At 40.2% G+C, this 18548-nt stretch overlaps 1 protein-coding gene and 1 long non-coding RNA gene across 4 annotated transcripts; one reads left to right on the top strand and one right to left on the bottom strand.

The window, feature by feature from the left end:
• The first annotated feature begins 39 nt into the window (after positions 1 to 39).
• On the top strand, positions 40 to 13283 carry LOC133474487 (beta-1,3-galactosyltransferase 1-like). 3 transcript variants are annotated; one of them, XM_061766281.1, is made up of 3 exons: positions 40 to 1054; positions 8011 to 8111; positions 10936 to 13282. In XM_061766281.1, exon 3 carries the CDS (start codon positions 10943 to 10945, stop codon positions 12095 to 12097), a length of 1155 nt encoding a protein of 384 aa, XP_061622265.1. In that variant the 5' UTR covers positions 40 to 1054; positions 8011 to 8111; positions 10936 to 10942; the 3' UTR covers positions 12098 to 13282. The 3 variants fall into 3 exon arrangements, with proteins under 3 accessions (XP_061622265.1, XP_061622263.1, XP_061622266.1); XM_061766279.1 differs by having other exon boundaries at positions 3148 to 8111; XM_061766282.1 differs by lacking the exon at positions 8011 to 8111 and having other exon boundaries at positions 10936 to 13283.
• A 2015-nt stretch (positions 13284 to 15298) lies between these two features.
• LOC133466287 (uncharacterized) lies at positions 15299 to 17175 on the bottom strand. Its single transcript, XR_009784911.1, has 3 exons — positions 17076 to 17175; positions 16592 to 16645; positions 15299 to 16341 (listed from the first exon to the last, which is right to left on the bottom strand). It is a non-coding gene; the product is annotated as an uncharacterized LOC133466287 (long non-coding RNA).
• Positions 17176 to 18548: the final 1373 nt, after the last annotated feature.

Genomic DNA, 18548 nt, shown 5'->3' with positions numbered 1-18548 from the left:
AATTCTCATCGACAATATTCTGCAAGCCATCAACATGAATGCATCTCTGCTGTCGGTTCAACAAATTCGCAAACACATGGCAAAGTACCGGAGTATACCAGAAATCTGGCATAGCAAAAAAGGATGCCTTTGAATTTTTGAATTCAATCAATCAAATAGTGCAGGATGAGACGGTGTGTAATGTTAAAAATGCACCTTGGCACACCCTCATTTCATTTCATTGTAAGTTTGCAAAAACACTTCAATAAAAGTGTTCTGATGGGAATGTAAATGCTGTTATCTGATTCTTTTAATAAGCAATGTAACCTCAATGGATGTGACACTGACCTGACCACAGTGCACAGGTCTGATGTTGCTCACAGTGGTCTAAGGGACCGCTCAGGGGTTTAGTGTGTTTGCTCAGACACATAAAAAAATGAGAGGGAACATTGCAAGTCATCATGACTTTTTGTCAATCCGGGATTGTGTACGTTAAGAGGGAGATTGTGCACGTTCCCTTCCAGGCATGAAATGTGTCTTGCTTCCTTTATATTTCATGTAAAAATAAAAAGTCAAGTTTTTTGTTAATTTGCTTTCTGAAATGTACACGTGTTTCATGTAATGCGTGCGATACAAACGAGTTTCAGTTTGTAATACCCTATCTTTTAACCTGTGATAGCAATTGTTGTACATGTGATCACAACGTAACAGTTTGACTGAGGAAAGTGGACTTCAAACTATTTTTTGTCTGCTGAGGAAAAACAATGCAAAGACCAGCGGCAGGAAAAGGTGAGGAAACAAAGGTGTGGCTCCACTGCCAGGTTACCGCCACTAGAGTCACACAGACATTGAAGCAACAAGCACAGCTTTGGATTCTTGGTCGATCCGATTGACTGTCAGCAGCGTCACTGTCAGCTGAAAGACCAGTCCACGCATTTGACCATCCTATTTTTTCTTTTCTTTTTCTTTTTGAAGAGCTTGATGTTTTTCGCTGCTTTGGGAAAGGATAGACCCACTTTCATTGTGAGGAGAGCATAAAAAGGCCAGAAAGTGACTTTGCCACATGTGAAAACAGGTGTGTACATGTTATTAGTGCAATATGCCTATTGTGTGCCTATTATCCATTGTTGTTTTGTGTATTCATGATCCTTGACAATGAATTAAAAAGGACAGGACGTAGAAGATGACAATTTTGATGCAGTAAGTAAGTAAGACAAAAAAAAAAGAACTTGTAATCTAAATGCAACACTGACCTTGTGTTACAGAGCTGTGCTCATGACACATTTTATAGCCATTACCATATCCAACACAAAACAATAGCCAGATGTTTCTAGTCGGATGTGGTGAGAGTAGCCAAATACTGTACTCAAGTAAGAGTACTGTTACTTAAGAATAATATGACTCAAGTACAAGTAAAACGTAGTCCTTCAAATAAATACTTCAGTAAGAGTAAGAAAGTACTCAAAGAAAAAACTAACCAAGTACTGAGTAATTGGTGAGTATCTTCTGATTAAAAAATTAAAAAAATAAAATATGAATGTGCATATTCAGATATTGCTGAACAATATCCATCCATCCATCCATTTTCTGAGCCGCTTCGCCTCACTAGGGTCGCGGGAGTGCTGGAGCCTATCCCAGCTATCATCGGGGAGGAGGCGGGGTACACCCTCAACTGGTTGCCAGCCAATCGCAGGGCACATACAAACAAACAACCGTTCGCACTCACAGTCACACCTACGGGCAATTTAGAGACTTCAATTAATCTAGCATGCATGTTTTTGGGATGTGGGAGGAAACCGGAGTGCCCGTAGAAAACCCACGCAGGCACGTGGACAACATGCGAACTCCACACAAGCGAGGCCGGGATTTGAACCCCAGCTCCCAGAACTGTGAGGCAGATGTGTTAACCAGTCGACCACTTCCACTATTTTTTCGGTGCTCATATTTACAACTAAATTTGGGAAAATATTCACATTTATTGATTATTGTTGCAAATCTTGTTTTAAATCATACGAGCAAGTGCAAATGTCATACATTTGTGCAATGTCAACAATATTATGAATCGGTTGTCATTTACACATGCAACTTCCAGATCACAATAGATCTATGAACTGTATATGTACCTTTTATAAAACAACTTTTTTAGAAATCATTTTAAATTTACATACATTTTCACATCCATCTGGAAATCTTGAACAGCTCAACTGACTCATCACACCTTACAAGCTAAGGTGGGAACATTTCAGCATGAACATGAGCATGAGCAGTTATCCCTTACTTTGTAAATGTATACAGGCAGATTGACAAAAATGAAGACAAAGTTCATGTATTAGCTGTCTGTTAAAGACATACATATCCACAGTAAGTGCAAAATCAAAACTTTAGCTGCTTATTTAATAGTCACCCAGTAGCTTGCCATAAAAGGTTGAAAACACAAACAACGAATTTATATGAGGTTAGCATTAGTCAGCATAAACAATTTGCAACCCCTCTCCAACTATTAGCAACCATCAAATTAGGTTGTAGCCTACGTCTCACTAAAGAAGTGACGCCAGCTCTTTCCTGTCACCACAGCGAGGCAGTCGCATGATTGCTTTGTCTGAAGGAATCCAACCATTTTTGTTTGGGCTTTGATAAACCCATGTCCCAGTGCACTTAACAAACTCGTTTTTAACTGCAGGTGTGCACATTTGCACATGAAATTACTTGACAAACAATTCTTGATATGATACATACATAGATTGGCATTGTGTCATGGTCTGCGGTTCTGATTAGATTTAGTTTGTTTCATGCTTTTGTCAAGTTTTCCTGGATGTTCATGTCTTGCCTACTCATTTGGTTATGTTCTCATCAGCCCTCTACCTTGTGTCAACCAATCAGCTCCCTCCTGTCACTCGTGTCTTGTCCAAGTGTCCCTCGTGGTCGCAACAACTTTTTTTGTATTTAGTGTCCTGCTTTCTTTCCATTTGTGTTGCTGCATTGTTGTTTGTCAAATGTCAGATGCCATACCTCATGTTTCCTTATCCCGTCATGTTTTTTAGTGGTTAGTATTTTGGTTTCCATGTTTCTTTGTTACTTTGAATTAAGATTTTTCGACTGTTAATTTAGCGTTTGCTCCATGATCCTTGTTTGCCTCCATTGTTTTTTCAATTCAAATACCTTTTTCAGGGGTTCCTGCACTCCTACCTTGCCTCCCTGCTTTCGTACCCTTGGGTCCTCCACTTTGGCCTTGTCTCCAACACCACGAAAAAAACATACTTGACACTTTGCTTCACATATAGTCTCACTCTCTTACTGCATATGGATTGGAGGCATGCTCCACCGCACTGATCATTCTTCTCTCTCTCAGCTTTGTGCATGTCACATCATGCAACTCACTGCACTTCTGGTGTTTGTGTCAAAATAAAAGCACCAGTTTCAAAATAAGGGTCTTTATGTATAAATGAACTAAAACTTGCTTTATGGTCAAAACAATGGCCGTGGGCTGGATTGGACCCCCTGACGGGCGGGTTCTAGCCCGTGGGCTGAACTAAAACTTGCTTTATGGTCAAAACAATGGCCGTGGGCTGGATTGGACCCCCTGACGGGCGGGTTCTAGCCCGTGGGCCGTACATTTGACACCCCTGATCTACTGTATCGAAGGCAGCCCTTGAAAGTTATTACAGTGGTGCGAAGAAAACTGGCCGGTATGCACGTGTCATGAATCTGACGGTGATTTTGCGCATATACGTGAAAACATTTCTACGCATGTATTCGTAAATGTGGCCCATTGAGTCTTAGTCACTTATGCACAAAAACATAATAACATGTTAACTCCTACAAGTTGTTTAGGTGGGTTTGGCGTTGTATGTCAGCTTTCAGGTAGGATATTTGCACTTTGTCAAATGGTTAATCAATCGCTCGTTGTTATTACAGGTCAACTTGTTCAAACTAACTTTATGTTGAGCCGTCATGTGGATTTATTGACATGGAGGTAAAAGGAAGTTCGTCATTGGAAGTTGCACAACTTCATAAGTGAGCTATCTGCTCGCGAACCTGCAAAAAGGGTGAAACACTTCTAGATTGTATGAAACATACAGTATATACACATTCGAGAAAACAAATTTACGAGACATGAGACAAATTTACATTTTAGAAAAGAAACAACCTCACATTCCACAACACAAATTAAAAAATGTCGAAACAAATTCAGGCGGCACGGTGGCCGACTGGTTAGAGCGTCAGCCTCACAGTTCTGAGGTGCGGGGTTCAATCCCCGTCCCCGCCTGTGTGGAGTTTGCATGTTCTCCCCGTGCCTGCGTGGGTTTTCTCCGGGCACTCCGGTTTCCTCCCACATCCCAAAAACATGCATGAATTGGAGACTCTAAATTGCCCGTAGGCATGACTGTGAGTGCGAATGGTTGTTTGTTCCTATGTGCCCTGCGATTGGCTGGCAACCAGTTCAGGGTGTACCCCGCCTCCTGCCCGATGACAGCTGGGATAGGCTCCAGCACCCCCGCGACCCTAGTGAGGAGAAGCGGCTCAGAAAATGGATGGATGGAAACAAATTCACAATTGATACAAACCGGACGGGAATGTATCAAGTATAGGAAGTGATAATGAGTGCGTCATTCCGAATTGTTGTTGTTGATGATGATGGCATTCATGGCATAAACCGAACTGTACTGAGCCTGCCGAGAACCACTAATTTTCCACATCTTTATCAGAGTTTGAACACTACTGATTGGCAATTTCAATTGCATCTTTATATATTGTATCTTTTTAGTTCATTTTCCTGATTCATAAAGTTCAACTCCCTTTTCTCACAGGCTGTTGACAGTTATTTTGCTTTCTCATGCATGGCTCAGGAGCCAGCAGTCAGTGCGGCCCTGAAGTTTAGAAACTCATCTACTATGTATAGACAGACACTAATTACAATCAAACAAGTTAGAGCATATATGTCAAACTCAGGCCCGGGGTCCAAATTTGGCCCACGATGTAATTATATTTGGCCCGCAAGACCATATCAAAGGTGTATTAGAGCTGGGCCGCCACTTGATAGCACATGCGCCACTAATATTACAAATCCCAGAATGCTTTGCTAGTGTGTTGGCCCATCAGTCCAGACCGGCGAGCGCCCCTTCCCTTTCTGTTGCAGTTGTTGGCAACTATGCTACCAGTCTCCTCGGGCAAATTTACACTTCCCCTTCCCAAAGATGGCCAAACGAAAGATGGAAAACGTTTGACTTCCGAGGCAGGTGGTAGGCAGATTATCTGTTCACTAAAGTAAAAGACAGACCTATTTGTTGTGTGCAGAACAACGTGGCTGTAACAAAGAATATAACATAATTGAATTAATGTTTTTTTTAATGCCCGTTATCAACTCCTAGGCAGGGACTGTTAATCGTTTGAAGTCTGGATTTTTATTGAAGGACATTCTCATTTTTGGGGGTTATTTTGTTGTTGGCCTTTGAAAAAAGATTCACATCAAAAAGCAAGGTAGTTGGAGATAGATAAATACAAGATGGAGAGACAGAAGAATTCATGTTATCTTTTTAAATACAAAAACAACAAACAAATACCACTGATGTCTTTCGTCGGAAATTTGATTTCTCGTGTATATAATATCAAAGTTTGTTTATTCCAGATTCAGTGTTTAAGCAAAATGTAAGTTTACTGTCATATGATAAACTTTAACGCTACATTTCTGGAGAGAAGGGAAACATGCACATCGCAGTGATTTTTCATTAAATATTGAGTTTGCCCGCAACGTTGTCCCAATTTTTTATTTTGGCCCACTGTGAATTTGAGTTTGACACCCCTGAGTTAGATCTATGGAAATTTACACTTAATAGCGATTTAAACGTGTGTGTGTGTGTCAACATATATATTATGTATATATTATCAGGCCATATTGAGAACTGACAATAAATGCTACCATGCCATAACATACATTTAAGGGACTTTAAACGTTTGACTGGGGCCATTTGGGTGATTTTGGTGATCATTGTGATTTTAAAAAAAAAAAGGCAACCATAATTTTGTGATACCAAAATGGCCTCACCACTATCCTTGAATAAAAGAAGTTTTCCACATGACCTCCCAATATTTCACAAATTTTGCTAGGGTATGTTAACCGATGAGCAAAACTGTAAGTAAATTAGTATTTCCCAACCTTTATTGAGTCGAGGCAGCCGTTTTACATGACAAAAATCTCACAGCACACCACCAAATGAAAATGTCACAAAAAGTATGAATACCGAAAAAATGATTATCTCATCTCAATTCAATTAATTGAAACCAAAGCTGATCGCAGTGACCAATAACTTATTGGCAACAGATACACACAGGTTTATTGTACCTTCTGCCAAAATATTATGTGTCATTATTTGTCCTTCCTGTTACTATATGTTGCTGGAATGATAGATGAACAAATATATATATTGTGATATCATAAATAATAATTTTGGGACAGATTTTGTGAAATTTGATCACTTGTTTTTTCTGTCACACTGTGTGACATGGTACCCAATTGGGAATAACTGAGTTAATAGAAGAGGGAAGCTATTTTGTGTGGAGAGAATTTTTGTTGTTGTCCCATGTTATTAAAACGGGTATTATATGCAATTGGTTTACGGGGGTTAGGATTATATAGGTTTGTACAGTATATAACTATTAGCACAGAATTATTAGTACAGGGCAGAGCTCAATCAATACTTCTATTTTTACCATAGTATTGTTACTTCATTATTATTATTATTATTATTATCCATCCATTTTCTGAGCCGCTTCTCCTCACGAGTGTCGCAGGCGTGTTGGAGCCTATCCCAGCTATCATCAGGCAGGAGGGGGGGTGCACCCTGAACTGGTTGCCAGCCAATCACAGGGCACACATAAACAAACAACCATTCGCTCTCACAGTCACACCTACGGGCAATTTAGAGTCATCAATTAACAAAAGTCATTTGAAAGCAGTTGGAATTGTACGCAGATGTAAGATTGGAATGGGGATCGGTACCTTGTTTGGGGGAGAGCGCCAAAGACAGAGAAGAGGGATGAGCTGACACTGGTAAACAAATCGAACCCAGAGCAAGTTAAAATTCTCATCGACAATATTCTGCAAGCCATCAACATGAATGCATCTCTGCCGTCGGTTCAACAAATTCACAAACACATGGCAAAGTACCGGAGTATACCAGAAATCTGGCATAGCAAAAAATGATGCCTTTGAATTTTTGAATTCAATCAATCAAATAGTGCAGGATGAGACGGTGTGTAATGTTAAAAATGCACCTTGGCACACCCTCATTTCATTTCATTGTAAGTTTGCAAAAACACTTCAATAAAAGTGTTCTGATGGGAATGTAAATGCTGTTATCTGATTCTTTTAATAAGCAATGTAACCTCAATGGATGTGACACTGACCTGACCACAGTGCACAGGTCTGATGTTGCTCACAGTGGTCTAAGGGACCGCTCAGGGGTTTAGTGTGTTTGCTCAGACACATAAAAAAATGAGAGGGAACATTGCAAGTCATCATGACTTTTTGTCAATCCGGGATTGTGTACGTTAAGAGGGAGATTGTGCACGTTCCCTTCCAGGCATGAAATGTGTCTTGCTTCCTTTATCTTTCATGTAAAAATAAAAAGTCAAGTTTTTGTTAATTTGCTTTCTGAAATGTACACGTGTTTCATGTAATGCGTGCGATACAAAAGAGTTTCAGTTTGTAATACCCTATCTTTTAACCTGTGATAGCAATTGTTGTACATGTGATCACAACGTAACAGTTTGACTGAGGAAAGTGGACTTCAAACTATTTTTTGTCTGCTGAGGAAAAACGATGCAAAGACCAGCGGCAGGAAAAGGTGAGGAAACAAAGGTGTGGCTCCACTGCCAGGTTACCGGCACTAGAGTCACACAGACATTGAAGCAACAAGCACAGCTTTGGATTCTTGGTCGATCCGATTGACTGTCAGCAGCGTCACTGTCAGCTGAAAGACCAGTCCACGCATTTGACCATCCTATTTTTTCTTTTCTTTTTCATTTTTGAAGAGCTTGATGTTTTTCGCTGCTTTGGGAAAGGATAGACCCACTTTCATTGTGAGGAGAGCATAAAAAAGGCCAGAAAGTGACTTTGCCACATGTGAAAACAGGTGTGTACATGTTATTAGTGCAATATGCCTATTGTGTGCCTATTATCCATTGTTGTTTTGTGTATTCATGATCCTTGACAATGAATTAAAAAGGACAGGACGTAGAAGATGACAATTTTGATGCAGTAAGTAAGTAAGACAAAAAAAAAAGAACTTGTAATCTAAATGCAACACTGACCTTGTGTTACAGAGCTGTGCTCATGACACATTTTATAGCCATTACCATATCCAACACAAAACAATAGCCAGATGTTTCTAGTCGGATGTGGTTAGAGTAGCCAAATACTGTACTCAAGTAAGAGTACTGTTACTTAAGAATAATATGACTCAAGTACAAGTAAAACGTAGTCCTTCAAATAAATACTTCAGTAAGAGTAAGAAAGTACTCAAAGAAAAAACTAACCAAGTACTGAGTAATTGGTGAGTATCTTCTGATTAAAAAATTAAAAAAATAAAATATGAATGTGCATATTCAGATATTGCTGAACAATATCCATCCATCCATTCATTTTCTGAGCCGCTTCGCCTCACTAGGGTCGCGGGAGTGCTGGAGCCTATCCCAGCTATCATCGGGCAGGAGGCGGGGTACACCCTCAACTGGTTGCCAGCCAATCGCAGGGCACATACAAACAAACAACCGTTCGCACTCACAGTCACACCTACAGGCAATTTTAGAGACTCCAATTCATGCATGTTTTTGGGATGCGGGAGGAAACCGGAGTGCCCGGCGAAAACCCACGCAGGCACAGGGAAAACATGCAAACTCCACACCGGTGGGGCCGGGGATTAAACCCCGGTCCTCAGAACTGTGAGGCAGACGCTCTAACCAGTCGTTCACCGTGCCGCCCTGAACAATATCATTTAATCTAAAATATAATAAATAAAATCTTTATAAAATAAATAATAAAATCTTTGCGGCACGGTGGACCACTGCCTCACAGTTCTGAGCATCGGAGTTCGAATCCCGGCCTCGCCTGTGTGGAGTTTGCATTTTCTCCCCGTGCCTGCGTGGGTTTTCTCCGGGCACTCCGCTTTTCCTCCCGCATTCCAAAAACATGCATGGTAGGTTAATTGACAACTCTAAATTGCCCGTAGGTGTGAATGTGAGTGCGACTGATTGTTTGTTTATATGTGCCCTGCAATTGGCTGGCGACCAGTTCAGGGTGTACCCCGCCTCTCGCCCGAAGTTAGCTGGGATAGGCTCCAGCACGCCCGCGACCCTTGTGAAGATAAAGCGGTACAGAAGATGGATGGATGAATCTTTATAAAATAAAAAATTAAGGAAAATTCAGCACCAAGAAATGGTCTTATACTATATTGTTTCCACTTGTTAAACTGCACAATACTGTAGGCTCACCAGACAGGCAGATAACAAAAACAGGAACAAGGCTGCAGTGGATATAAATTGTCTACACACCCCTGTTCAAATGCCAGGTTTTTATGATGTAATATAATTTAGACCAAAACAGATAATTTCCAAATTTTCTTTTTTTTCTTTTTTCGTCTTTGTGTGAGGGGATGTGAAAATAAACAACTGAAATAATTTTATATGTGACTCACTTGGACTTGACTTAACATGCTGCCTTCTTGGCTAGTTAAACATTACAAAGGAGATGTTCTGTCTCATCTGGTCTTTTAACTGGTTTAATAAAGGTGGGTGCCCGCGTGTGCAAAAAAGGAAGTCCCCGAGAGAGAGAGAGAAAAATAGAGAGAGTGACAGAGAGAGACATTGTAGGACGTACCCCAAAAGATGCGTAAAGATGCATGTTTTACAGTTACTTCTGACAATAAAATATGGCTAATGGTGCCATATGCAGATCCAAAACAACAGCAAAAACATCTGTAACTTACCGAGTGGGCTGAAATATCCAAGTTTGAGCAGTCACAAGACTATGCTGTATGTTAATGCGTTTGCTTTTTGTATAGCCGTGTATGGCTGATTTTTTTTTCAATATGAGTCACTTTACTTGGGCCAATAGAAGACTTTGCGTGTTGTCATGTGACTGCTTTGCGACTATAGATTGGTGAACTGGAGTCAAAAATCACTTACGTTGGATTGGCGCAATGGTCCCGGATGCGGAAGTCGAAAACCAAAGTCTAAAAATGGATTGTGTATGCAATAATTGATTACAAAAAAAATAAAGTAACGAGTGGCATGTAGATCATTGTAATGGAGTAAAAGTACCGTTTCTTCTTAAAATAAATACTCAAGTAAAAGTAAAAAAGCATGATGCATTAAAACTACTCTGACAAGTACAATTTGTCCCAAGTGTTACTTGAGTAAATGTACCGCGTTCCTACCCACCTCTGTTTATAGCAGGGTTGTCACTCATTTTCATCACGAGCAGTTGTGAGTGTGAAAATCAAATAAATGTATGATTATTACATACTGTATACACAATTGCCCCTGTATTTGGATGTAAATTTCTTATCACAAGTCAAGAAAATAGTGACAATCAAATATTTTAACACAAAACTACTGTTTAAAGGGAGAGTTTGCAGTTTTCCAACTGTGAACAAGATTTGAATTTTGCCTCATCATTAACTGCAAACTCTCCCTTTAATTTATGTTCAGGCAGGATTTGGAGGAAAACGTGTTTGTACTATCTGTAATAAGTGAAGAAAGACATTTTTTTATTTTCTGCCAAAATGAAAAGAAGAAATCCATTTAGCAAGAAACATGAAGTATTTTCTATAGTGGGACACAAATAATGATGGGGGGAATATTTGAGTATGAGTGATATGACTGATATGAGTAAGACACCTGTGGTTTATAATATCCATGTCTAATTCAGTTTCAACATGTCTCTCTCTCATCTCTCAGCCACAAAATGTTGAATGGCAGGCAAAACAGAAGATGCAGTGCTACACGGCCTTACTGTCTTTTCTTCATATTGCCACTGGCAGCAGTTTTGTTTTATTACAGAATAAACATGGAGGACAGTGCAATTGATTGGAGACATAAAACCTGGATGCAATATAATGCAACAAAGTGGTGGAGTGGGCTGAAAAGTGGAATCCGTGAAAAGATTTCTCTCATAGGAGTTAATTGGAACCCTTCTGCCCAGGACATGAAAACTGGACAAACGAGTGAACCAAGTCAGCTTGAAACTCAGCAGGTTGCAGAAAATCAGCCGACCCCTGCATGCCTGAGCCCATATATTGTGGCGTACCCCTCTGAGTATCACTTTATTATAAATGAGCCCACAAAATGTGAAGAGCAGAAACCTTTTGTGGCTCTGATGGTTCCTGTGGCGCCCCACAACAGGCGTCATCGTGACATTATCCGCAACACATGGGGAGGGGAAAGTGTGGTGTTGGGGAAGGTGGTCAATGTCTTCTTTCTGATGGGGCTGCACACTGGGGAACCTGTAGAGGAGCTTGAAGAACATTTGCAGCAAGAGAGCAAAGAGCATGAAGACTTGATCCAGAGCAATTTTCTGGACTGTTACAATAACCTGACCATCAAAACCATGGTGATACTAGAGTGGCTCAACTCCTACTGCTCCACTGCCACTTATGCCATGAAGATCGATTCAGACACGTACCTCAGTGTCAGAAATCTCATTACCATGTTGTCAACTGCTCCAAAAACAAACTACATGACTGGACTTGTGGCCAGAGAAGCAGCAGTCCTGAGAGATCCCACCTCCAAGTGGTATCTCCCAGTGAATATTTACCCGAAACCTCTGTATCCACGTTATGCTCTGGGTCTGGGTTATGTTCTGTCTATGGACCTGCCTAAAAGGCTTGTGGAAGCTACCAGACATGTCAAAGCCATTTACATTGAAGATGTGTACTTGGGCTTGTGCATGGAATACCTGGGCATCCCTCCCACAGACCCTCCAAATTGGGATTACTTCCATGTCTTCCCTGTGCCATACAATCGTTGTGCTTATTCCAAACTTGTTGTCACCACCTTAGATGGAGATACCAATCTCACGTGGGTTTGGAAAGACTTACACAAAGCAGGGAAGGCCTGCTGATCTGTCACAATATGATTTGCACTACTATTTTACAGTATATGAAAATGCTCTTATGACCTTTGTTTTCTCTTTACATTGAGCACATCAAAAGGAATCAGTATTTAATATGTGCTCAGATTTGACAAAACCAAATGGTCTTGTTTTGCCTCATCAAGGGTTATCATCTCTATTATCTTTCCGTGCAATTGAACTATTATGCATACATTATTAATATCAACAGTTTATATACATTGTACATATTGTGTGTATTAAAATTCATCTATGTATCGTTGTATACTGTGACACTGTCAATAAGATTATAGATTTCACTTTACACTAATTGTACGAATATTACTTTACCATAATTACACTATCTATATCTATTTTATCGCTGTCACACCTTGCCACAAATTAGGCAAACAGGTTTGCCTTTTACATTCCAATTTAATTATTTTGCATCCACCTTCCGCCTAATATCTGAAATGTTGTAATGACCAATAAACAAGCAGGACAAAACTATCAAGACCTTATTGTTAAATCAGCCTGATCTCCTCTGAAGTTCACATTTTTATTCATGTAGTCGCTGACGTTTCTGATTTTGTCGACTGGGTGAGTGACAATAACTTGGACAAAAATGTGTTTGCTGCTTTCTGTGGCGTTCAAAGTTTTAAATTGTACATTACAACAATTTGTGTAGAAATTTACAAAACGTTCGCCTCGTTAATGAATGGACAATTTGAATAAGTACATTGCTAAAATGTAACTAATACATGTAAGTTCAGAGCTCAAACAGTAGAGGACATATTCACGCCACTGTATACATGACGCCAAGCATTACAGCTCTTGTGTTTTTAAAGATGTGTTTCAACACGTCTCTACCTTGAACAACCTGCATTTAAGAAACGCAGACATCACACGTCCTGCCGTGACTCTCAGCATTTTGCACTCACTGAATAGCAGGCAAGTAACTTTATATTCACAGGGTAAATGCATGGTCGTACTTCCTGCTGAACGTCAAAGCCAAGGTGAGAAGCTCAAAAATGAATGAATGAATATATTGGTTAGCTTTTATTTTCAGCAGACGAGCAGTCCTTCTGTTATCTGATGGAAACATCTGCATGTTGCAACAAGCCCCTACATGTTTTGTTTGCATCAGATGTACAGCTAGGAGGGTGGAGCAATGAAGACTTGGCACATTAGCGGGACATTATATATTTTTTAATAAAGACAGCTCCAGAGTGTTATTTTTTTAAAAACATTACCTCACTGGACATCTTTTTGTATGAGGGAATCCTGTTGCTTTTTATGTAAAAGATGTTTATGTTTCATTGAGAATTAATCTGACTGAAACATGATACAGTATCAGTATCTCACAAAAGTGAGTACACCCCACTTATGTTCGTAAATATTTATTACTAGGTTTAAGTATTACTACGGAGTGTCAATACTTAATCATAAAATAATTACATTTTGAGCAGTGTCTTAACCTATAAAGAATCTCTCTCTTTCTTTCTTTCTCTCGTTATCTATATATATATATATAAATAAAATAAAATGTATATATAAAACTATTGGGGCCATTTTATTCATCGAACGATAAGTGGATATAGTAATTATCGTTACAGCTGGGCCGGCCCTAGTCAATGTGGCGCCCTAGGCGAGATTTTATATGCCGCCCCCCTCCATCAATGATTTGCATACGCTTACAAAAAAGTCAAATATCAATAGTTTTTAACATTGCCTTTAATTTATATGATAACATGCCACAAAATAAAAAATATAAAATTAAACATTTTCTTCATTTTAGATCGCCACTGCCAAACAAATCATGTGTGTAACTTGCTGTTGCAACACCCAAAGGGACAAACCAAAAGTAGCAACAACTTGACCTCTCTTTCTCCCGTTCCCCCCTTGTTTTCTTCTTCCCTGTGTTCTGGACAGTTTTGGTCATTTTTACATGTTTCCAAAGTTCGATGAGGTCACAGTATACCTATCAGCCAGAGGAGGGAGTATTTAGCATTATCTTTTGTAATACGGCCTGCCTGTGTGGAGTTTGCATGTTCTCCCCGTGCCTGCGTGGGTTTTCTCTGGGCACTCCGGTTTCCTCCCACATCCCAAAAAACATGCATGTGAGGTTAATTGACGACTCTAAATTGCCCATAGGTGTGAATGTGAGTGCGAATGGTTGTTTGTTTGTATGTGCCCTGCGATTGGCTGGCAACCAGTTCAGGGTGTACCCCGCCTCCTGCCCGATGTTAGCTGGGATAGACTCCAGCACGCCCCCGACGCTAGTGAGAAGAAGCGGCTCAGAAAATGGATGGATGGATTTGTAATACGTTGTAATATTAATTGGGAATTTCTTCACATTTGAATCTAGTTTCTATATTAAAAGAACTCCATGCCTTAGTCTTTATTGACATCTAGGGGTAGAAACAGCACACACCACATCTCCATACAGACACCACTGTTTCAAATGCATTTAGGGTTTTACATGAATTAATTGTAGTCCAGCCTTATCCATCTCTTGTCCATTTTCTTTTGGACATTTTTTAGACTTTGATGCATTCCAACAAAGAATAAACTGTGAAAAGTAAAAGTTTAGAGGGCTGAAATTTGGCCACACAGTTTTGAACAAGTTAAACTTTAAAACCATGGTGCAATTTCCAAGTTAATAGAAATAGGAGATAAGCAGCTTGGATTTGCAAAAAAATAATGGTTTGGTCTCTGGTTCCATTTGGTGGTTAGTTTGAATGTTTTTTGGGAGAAGAGCTTGCAACAGAGGCAGTATATGCGGTTGTTTTTCTTTGAATAGACGAACCTTTTTTGCATTCACGAAATGTCTGTAAAAATGGTGGTGATGGCAACTTCTGTTTTGGGAAACTGAAAGTCTGATGATACCTGGTACGGCCCTCTGATGACTAATACATCAGGCAGTAGACACATCTGAAGTGAAAAATATGGATAAGAAGCAAAGCAAAGCAAATTTATTTATATAGCGCATTTCATACACAAGGTAACTCAATATGCTTTACATGATTAAAAGCATTTTAAAACAAAGAAAAAACAGCTTATAAACATTTAACAGCTTATAAACATTTAACAGCTTATAAACATTTAAAACAAAATATTTTTAAAATTATAATACAATTAAAACAGCGTACAGTGCTGAAATATCATTTAAAAGTGGAAATGCTATAAAAAGCATGGGAAAAAAGAAGAGTTTTTAACCTGGACTTAAAAACATGCACACTGACGTCACTTCTGTTGGCAACTTATTCCATGTGTGTGCAGCATCCATCCATCCATCCATTTTCTGAGCCGCTTCTCCTCACTAGGGTCACGGGCGTGCTATCCCTGCTGTCATCGGGCAGGAGGCGGGGTACACCCTGACTCCACCCAAACTCCACACAGGTGGGGCCGGGGATTGAACCCGGGTCCTCAGAACTGTGAGGCTGACGCTCTAACCAGTCGCCCACCGTGCCGCTGTGTGTGTGTGTGCAGCATAATAGCTAAATACTGCTTCACCATGTTTGCCTTGGACTACTATTTGACCTGAGCCTGTCGATCTCAGAGCCCTACTGGGTTTATATCAATTAGCATTTCATTCATGTATTCAGGACCTAAACCGTTTAGTGATTTATAGATCAGTAGCAGAACTTTAAAATCTATTCTAAAGCGGACTGGAAGCCAGTGTAAAGACTGAAGAAAAAGAACAGTAATATTGTTCTGTTACATGAGGAAGAGATTAAGAATCCAGTTTTATTATTTTATTATTAGATATCATTTTGATGGGGAGATAATTACTCTACCTTTAATGTGCCATGTAGACAACTTGATTAATCAGTCTAATCTGAATAGTATTTCAGTTTGCTATAGTCCCTTGTATACTGTATTTATCATCAAATATATTTGATTGTGCAACTGTCACCATATGATACAAGAATGTAGGAAATATTTGATAACAGATAATGTTGGTAAATTGACAAAAAAAAAAAAAAGAAATTCCAGAAGTAAAGGGCATGATGGTTTGTACACATTCACATGTGATGTCAACATTGTGACAGAAAATGTTTTAATTACTGATAGGATGACACCAAACTGTGTCTCAATGTGGTCCTCTTGACATATGTAATGTTACTGCAGCTGTCGCGCACAATTACAGAACTCACCTGCTTCAGCCTGAGTTTCACATGGGGCAGGTGGTGTGTTTGATGTGGTGGAGGTGGTGCTGCTCCAAGATGCCTGAGGCTCACTCTGACTTGCAGCTGTATTCAAACATACAGTACATCCACACTATAACATCACTGTGTTAACTCCTATACAGTAGGCAGACAGTACAAATAAACCTTATTTTATTTGATTCAGATCAACATTTAGTATAATTACTAACTAGTTTATACTGTAACATTCAGTAACCATGATAACAGTATAATATTAATAACAAAGATGATAACAACAAAAACATTGCAGTGTATTTGAACAAAGTTTGGACAACAAAGAATATCCTAAACTTACATGCTTCACAGAGTGGTGTGGGTTGCTCAGCGCGTGGAGGCCCCTCTCCAGCAGCTGTTTAAGACGTAAGGTATCATTTTTAGAAAGATATTGAGTAGATTTACTTATTTCTGTACAAAGAAAAAAGCTGTAGGAGGACATACATCCACTACAGGCCCTACATATACTACATACAACACATCAGTGTTTTCTTCTTCTACATAAGATTATTATTGTCTAGCTGCGATTACGCATTACTAATGAAAAGAGTAATCGTTACACATACCCAAGTATTTTTTTTTTAGGGGGCTTTGAGAATCCCTGACCAGTTTTAAATTTCGGCCGGACACATTTTTAGGTCTCAAAAAAGAGAACATGTCCGGCTAGGACAACTGGTCACCCGACATCAGCGTGTTAAGCTAATGCTTACTTTATTTCAAGCGAGCTAGCTCAAACATGTTCTTTGCACATAACGATATTTAAAAATATGTTGACATAACGTTACCTTTATATTTTGACTTCTTTTCTTCCTCCGTTTTTCTTCTTTTGCGGAACTGTGCGTCTGAGGGCTTAGCTGTCCTTTTCATGATCGCTCGTTGGCTGACTTGAGATGCGCCCCCACGTCATTTGACGTGACTTGCCAAGCCACAAACATAGTTACTTTAGTTTATTTTATAATTTTATTTTCAAGACAGAAACGCAAAGGAGGCGCCAGTGGGCGTCACAAATTATTTTATGATTTTATTAAATATTTTTTCCGAGGAGTGCGCTGGCAGTGCGCCCCTCCAGCAGATGGCGCCCTAGGCGACCACCTATGTCACCTATGCCCAGTGGCAGGACTAGTTGCAACATGGCTAATGCCTCAAATTTACCTGAAATCAAAGCTCCTCCACCATCCTTCAGATCATGTCATGGGTGTGTGTTCCGGTTTTTGTCTTCCCCCTGTTTCACACACACCTGCTCCTGAGAGCATCTTCACCACCTGTGCCTAGCTCACCCTAATTACCCCTTTCATTTAACCTCGTGTCTCATTCTCTCTAGTCGCCAGTTCGTTGTACCTTGTCGTCGCGTTCCAGCATTCCTTGTTTCGACGTCACCGACTCATAGTAAGACGAGACCCTGTTCCGATTAGTGACCTTGCCTCTTTGCCTTACGTTTTTTGGATACTGTTGCCTTTTCGGATTGCCTGCCTGTGTACCGACCTCTGCTCGTTTATTAAACCTTCCTTTTGTGAAACTGTCCATTTGTTTTGGAGTCATGCATTTTGGGTCCTGTCCGCTGTTCCGTTCATGACAGATCTGGCTTTTGGAGCTACTTTAATATGACTCTGATGGCAAAGACGTCGCAAGCAAAAGTACAAAGGTATGTTGAAGTGTCACTCAGTGCAGAACTACATCGGGGGAAATACAAGAAACATGACAACAGATTTTCAACACCCTAATGCGAAAACAAGTGTAACTAGAAAATAACAAGAAGCACGGCCTCACAGTTCTGAGGACCCGGGTTCAATCCCCGGCCCCGCCTGTGTGGAGTTTGTTCTCCCCGTGCCTGCGTGGGTTTTCTCCGGGCACTCCGGTTTCCTCCCACATTCCATAAACATGCATTAATTGGAGACTCTAAATTGCCCGTAGGTGTGACTGTGTGTGCGACTGGTTGTTTGTTTGTATGTGCCCTGCGATTGGCTGGCAACCAGTTCAGGGTTTGCCCCACCTCCTGCCCGATGACAGCTGGGATAGGCTCCAGCACGCCCGCGACCCTAGTGAGGAGAAGCGGCTCAGAAAATGGATGGATGGATGGATACATATTGGCGATACGCGGGGACCTTGGCGGAATTGTCTGTTGTTTTCTTCAGAGTCACAAAGGTCATCAAGTGTCCGGATGTCATTCCATGTTTGTCTGGCTAGGCGTAAAACTCCCTTGTTCAAGATCAAAGTGTCCATTAGGTTTGTCATGTGTCTGCAGTTATGGCAGACACCAA

The sequence above is a fragment of the Phyllopteryx taeniolatus genome, chromosome 2 (genome assembly GCF_024500385.1).
Source record: "Phyllopteryx taeniolatus isolate TA_2022b chromosome 2, UOR_Ptae_1.2, whole genome shotgun sequence".
Classification (NCBI taxonomy): domain Eukaryota; kingdom Metazoa; phylum Chordata; class Actinopteri; order Syngnathiformes; family Syngnathidae; genus Phyllopteryx; species Phyllopteryx taeniolatus.
Note: the sequence above shows the minus strand (reverse complement) of the source record. Positions and strands in the feature narration are given on the sequence as shown.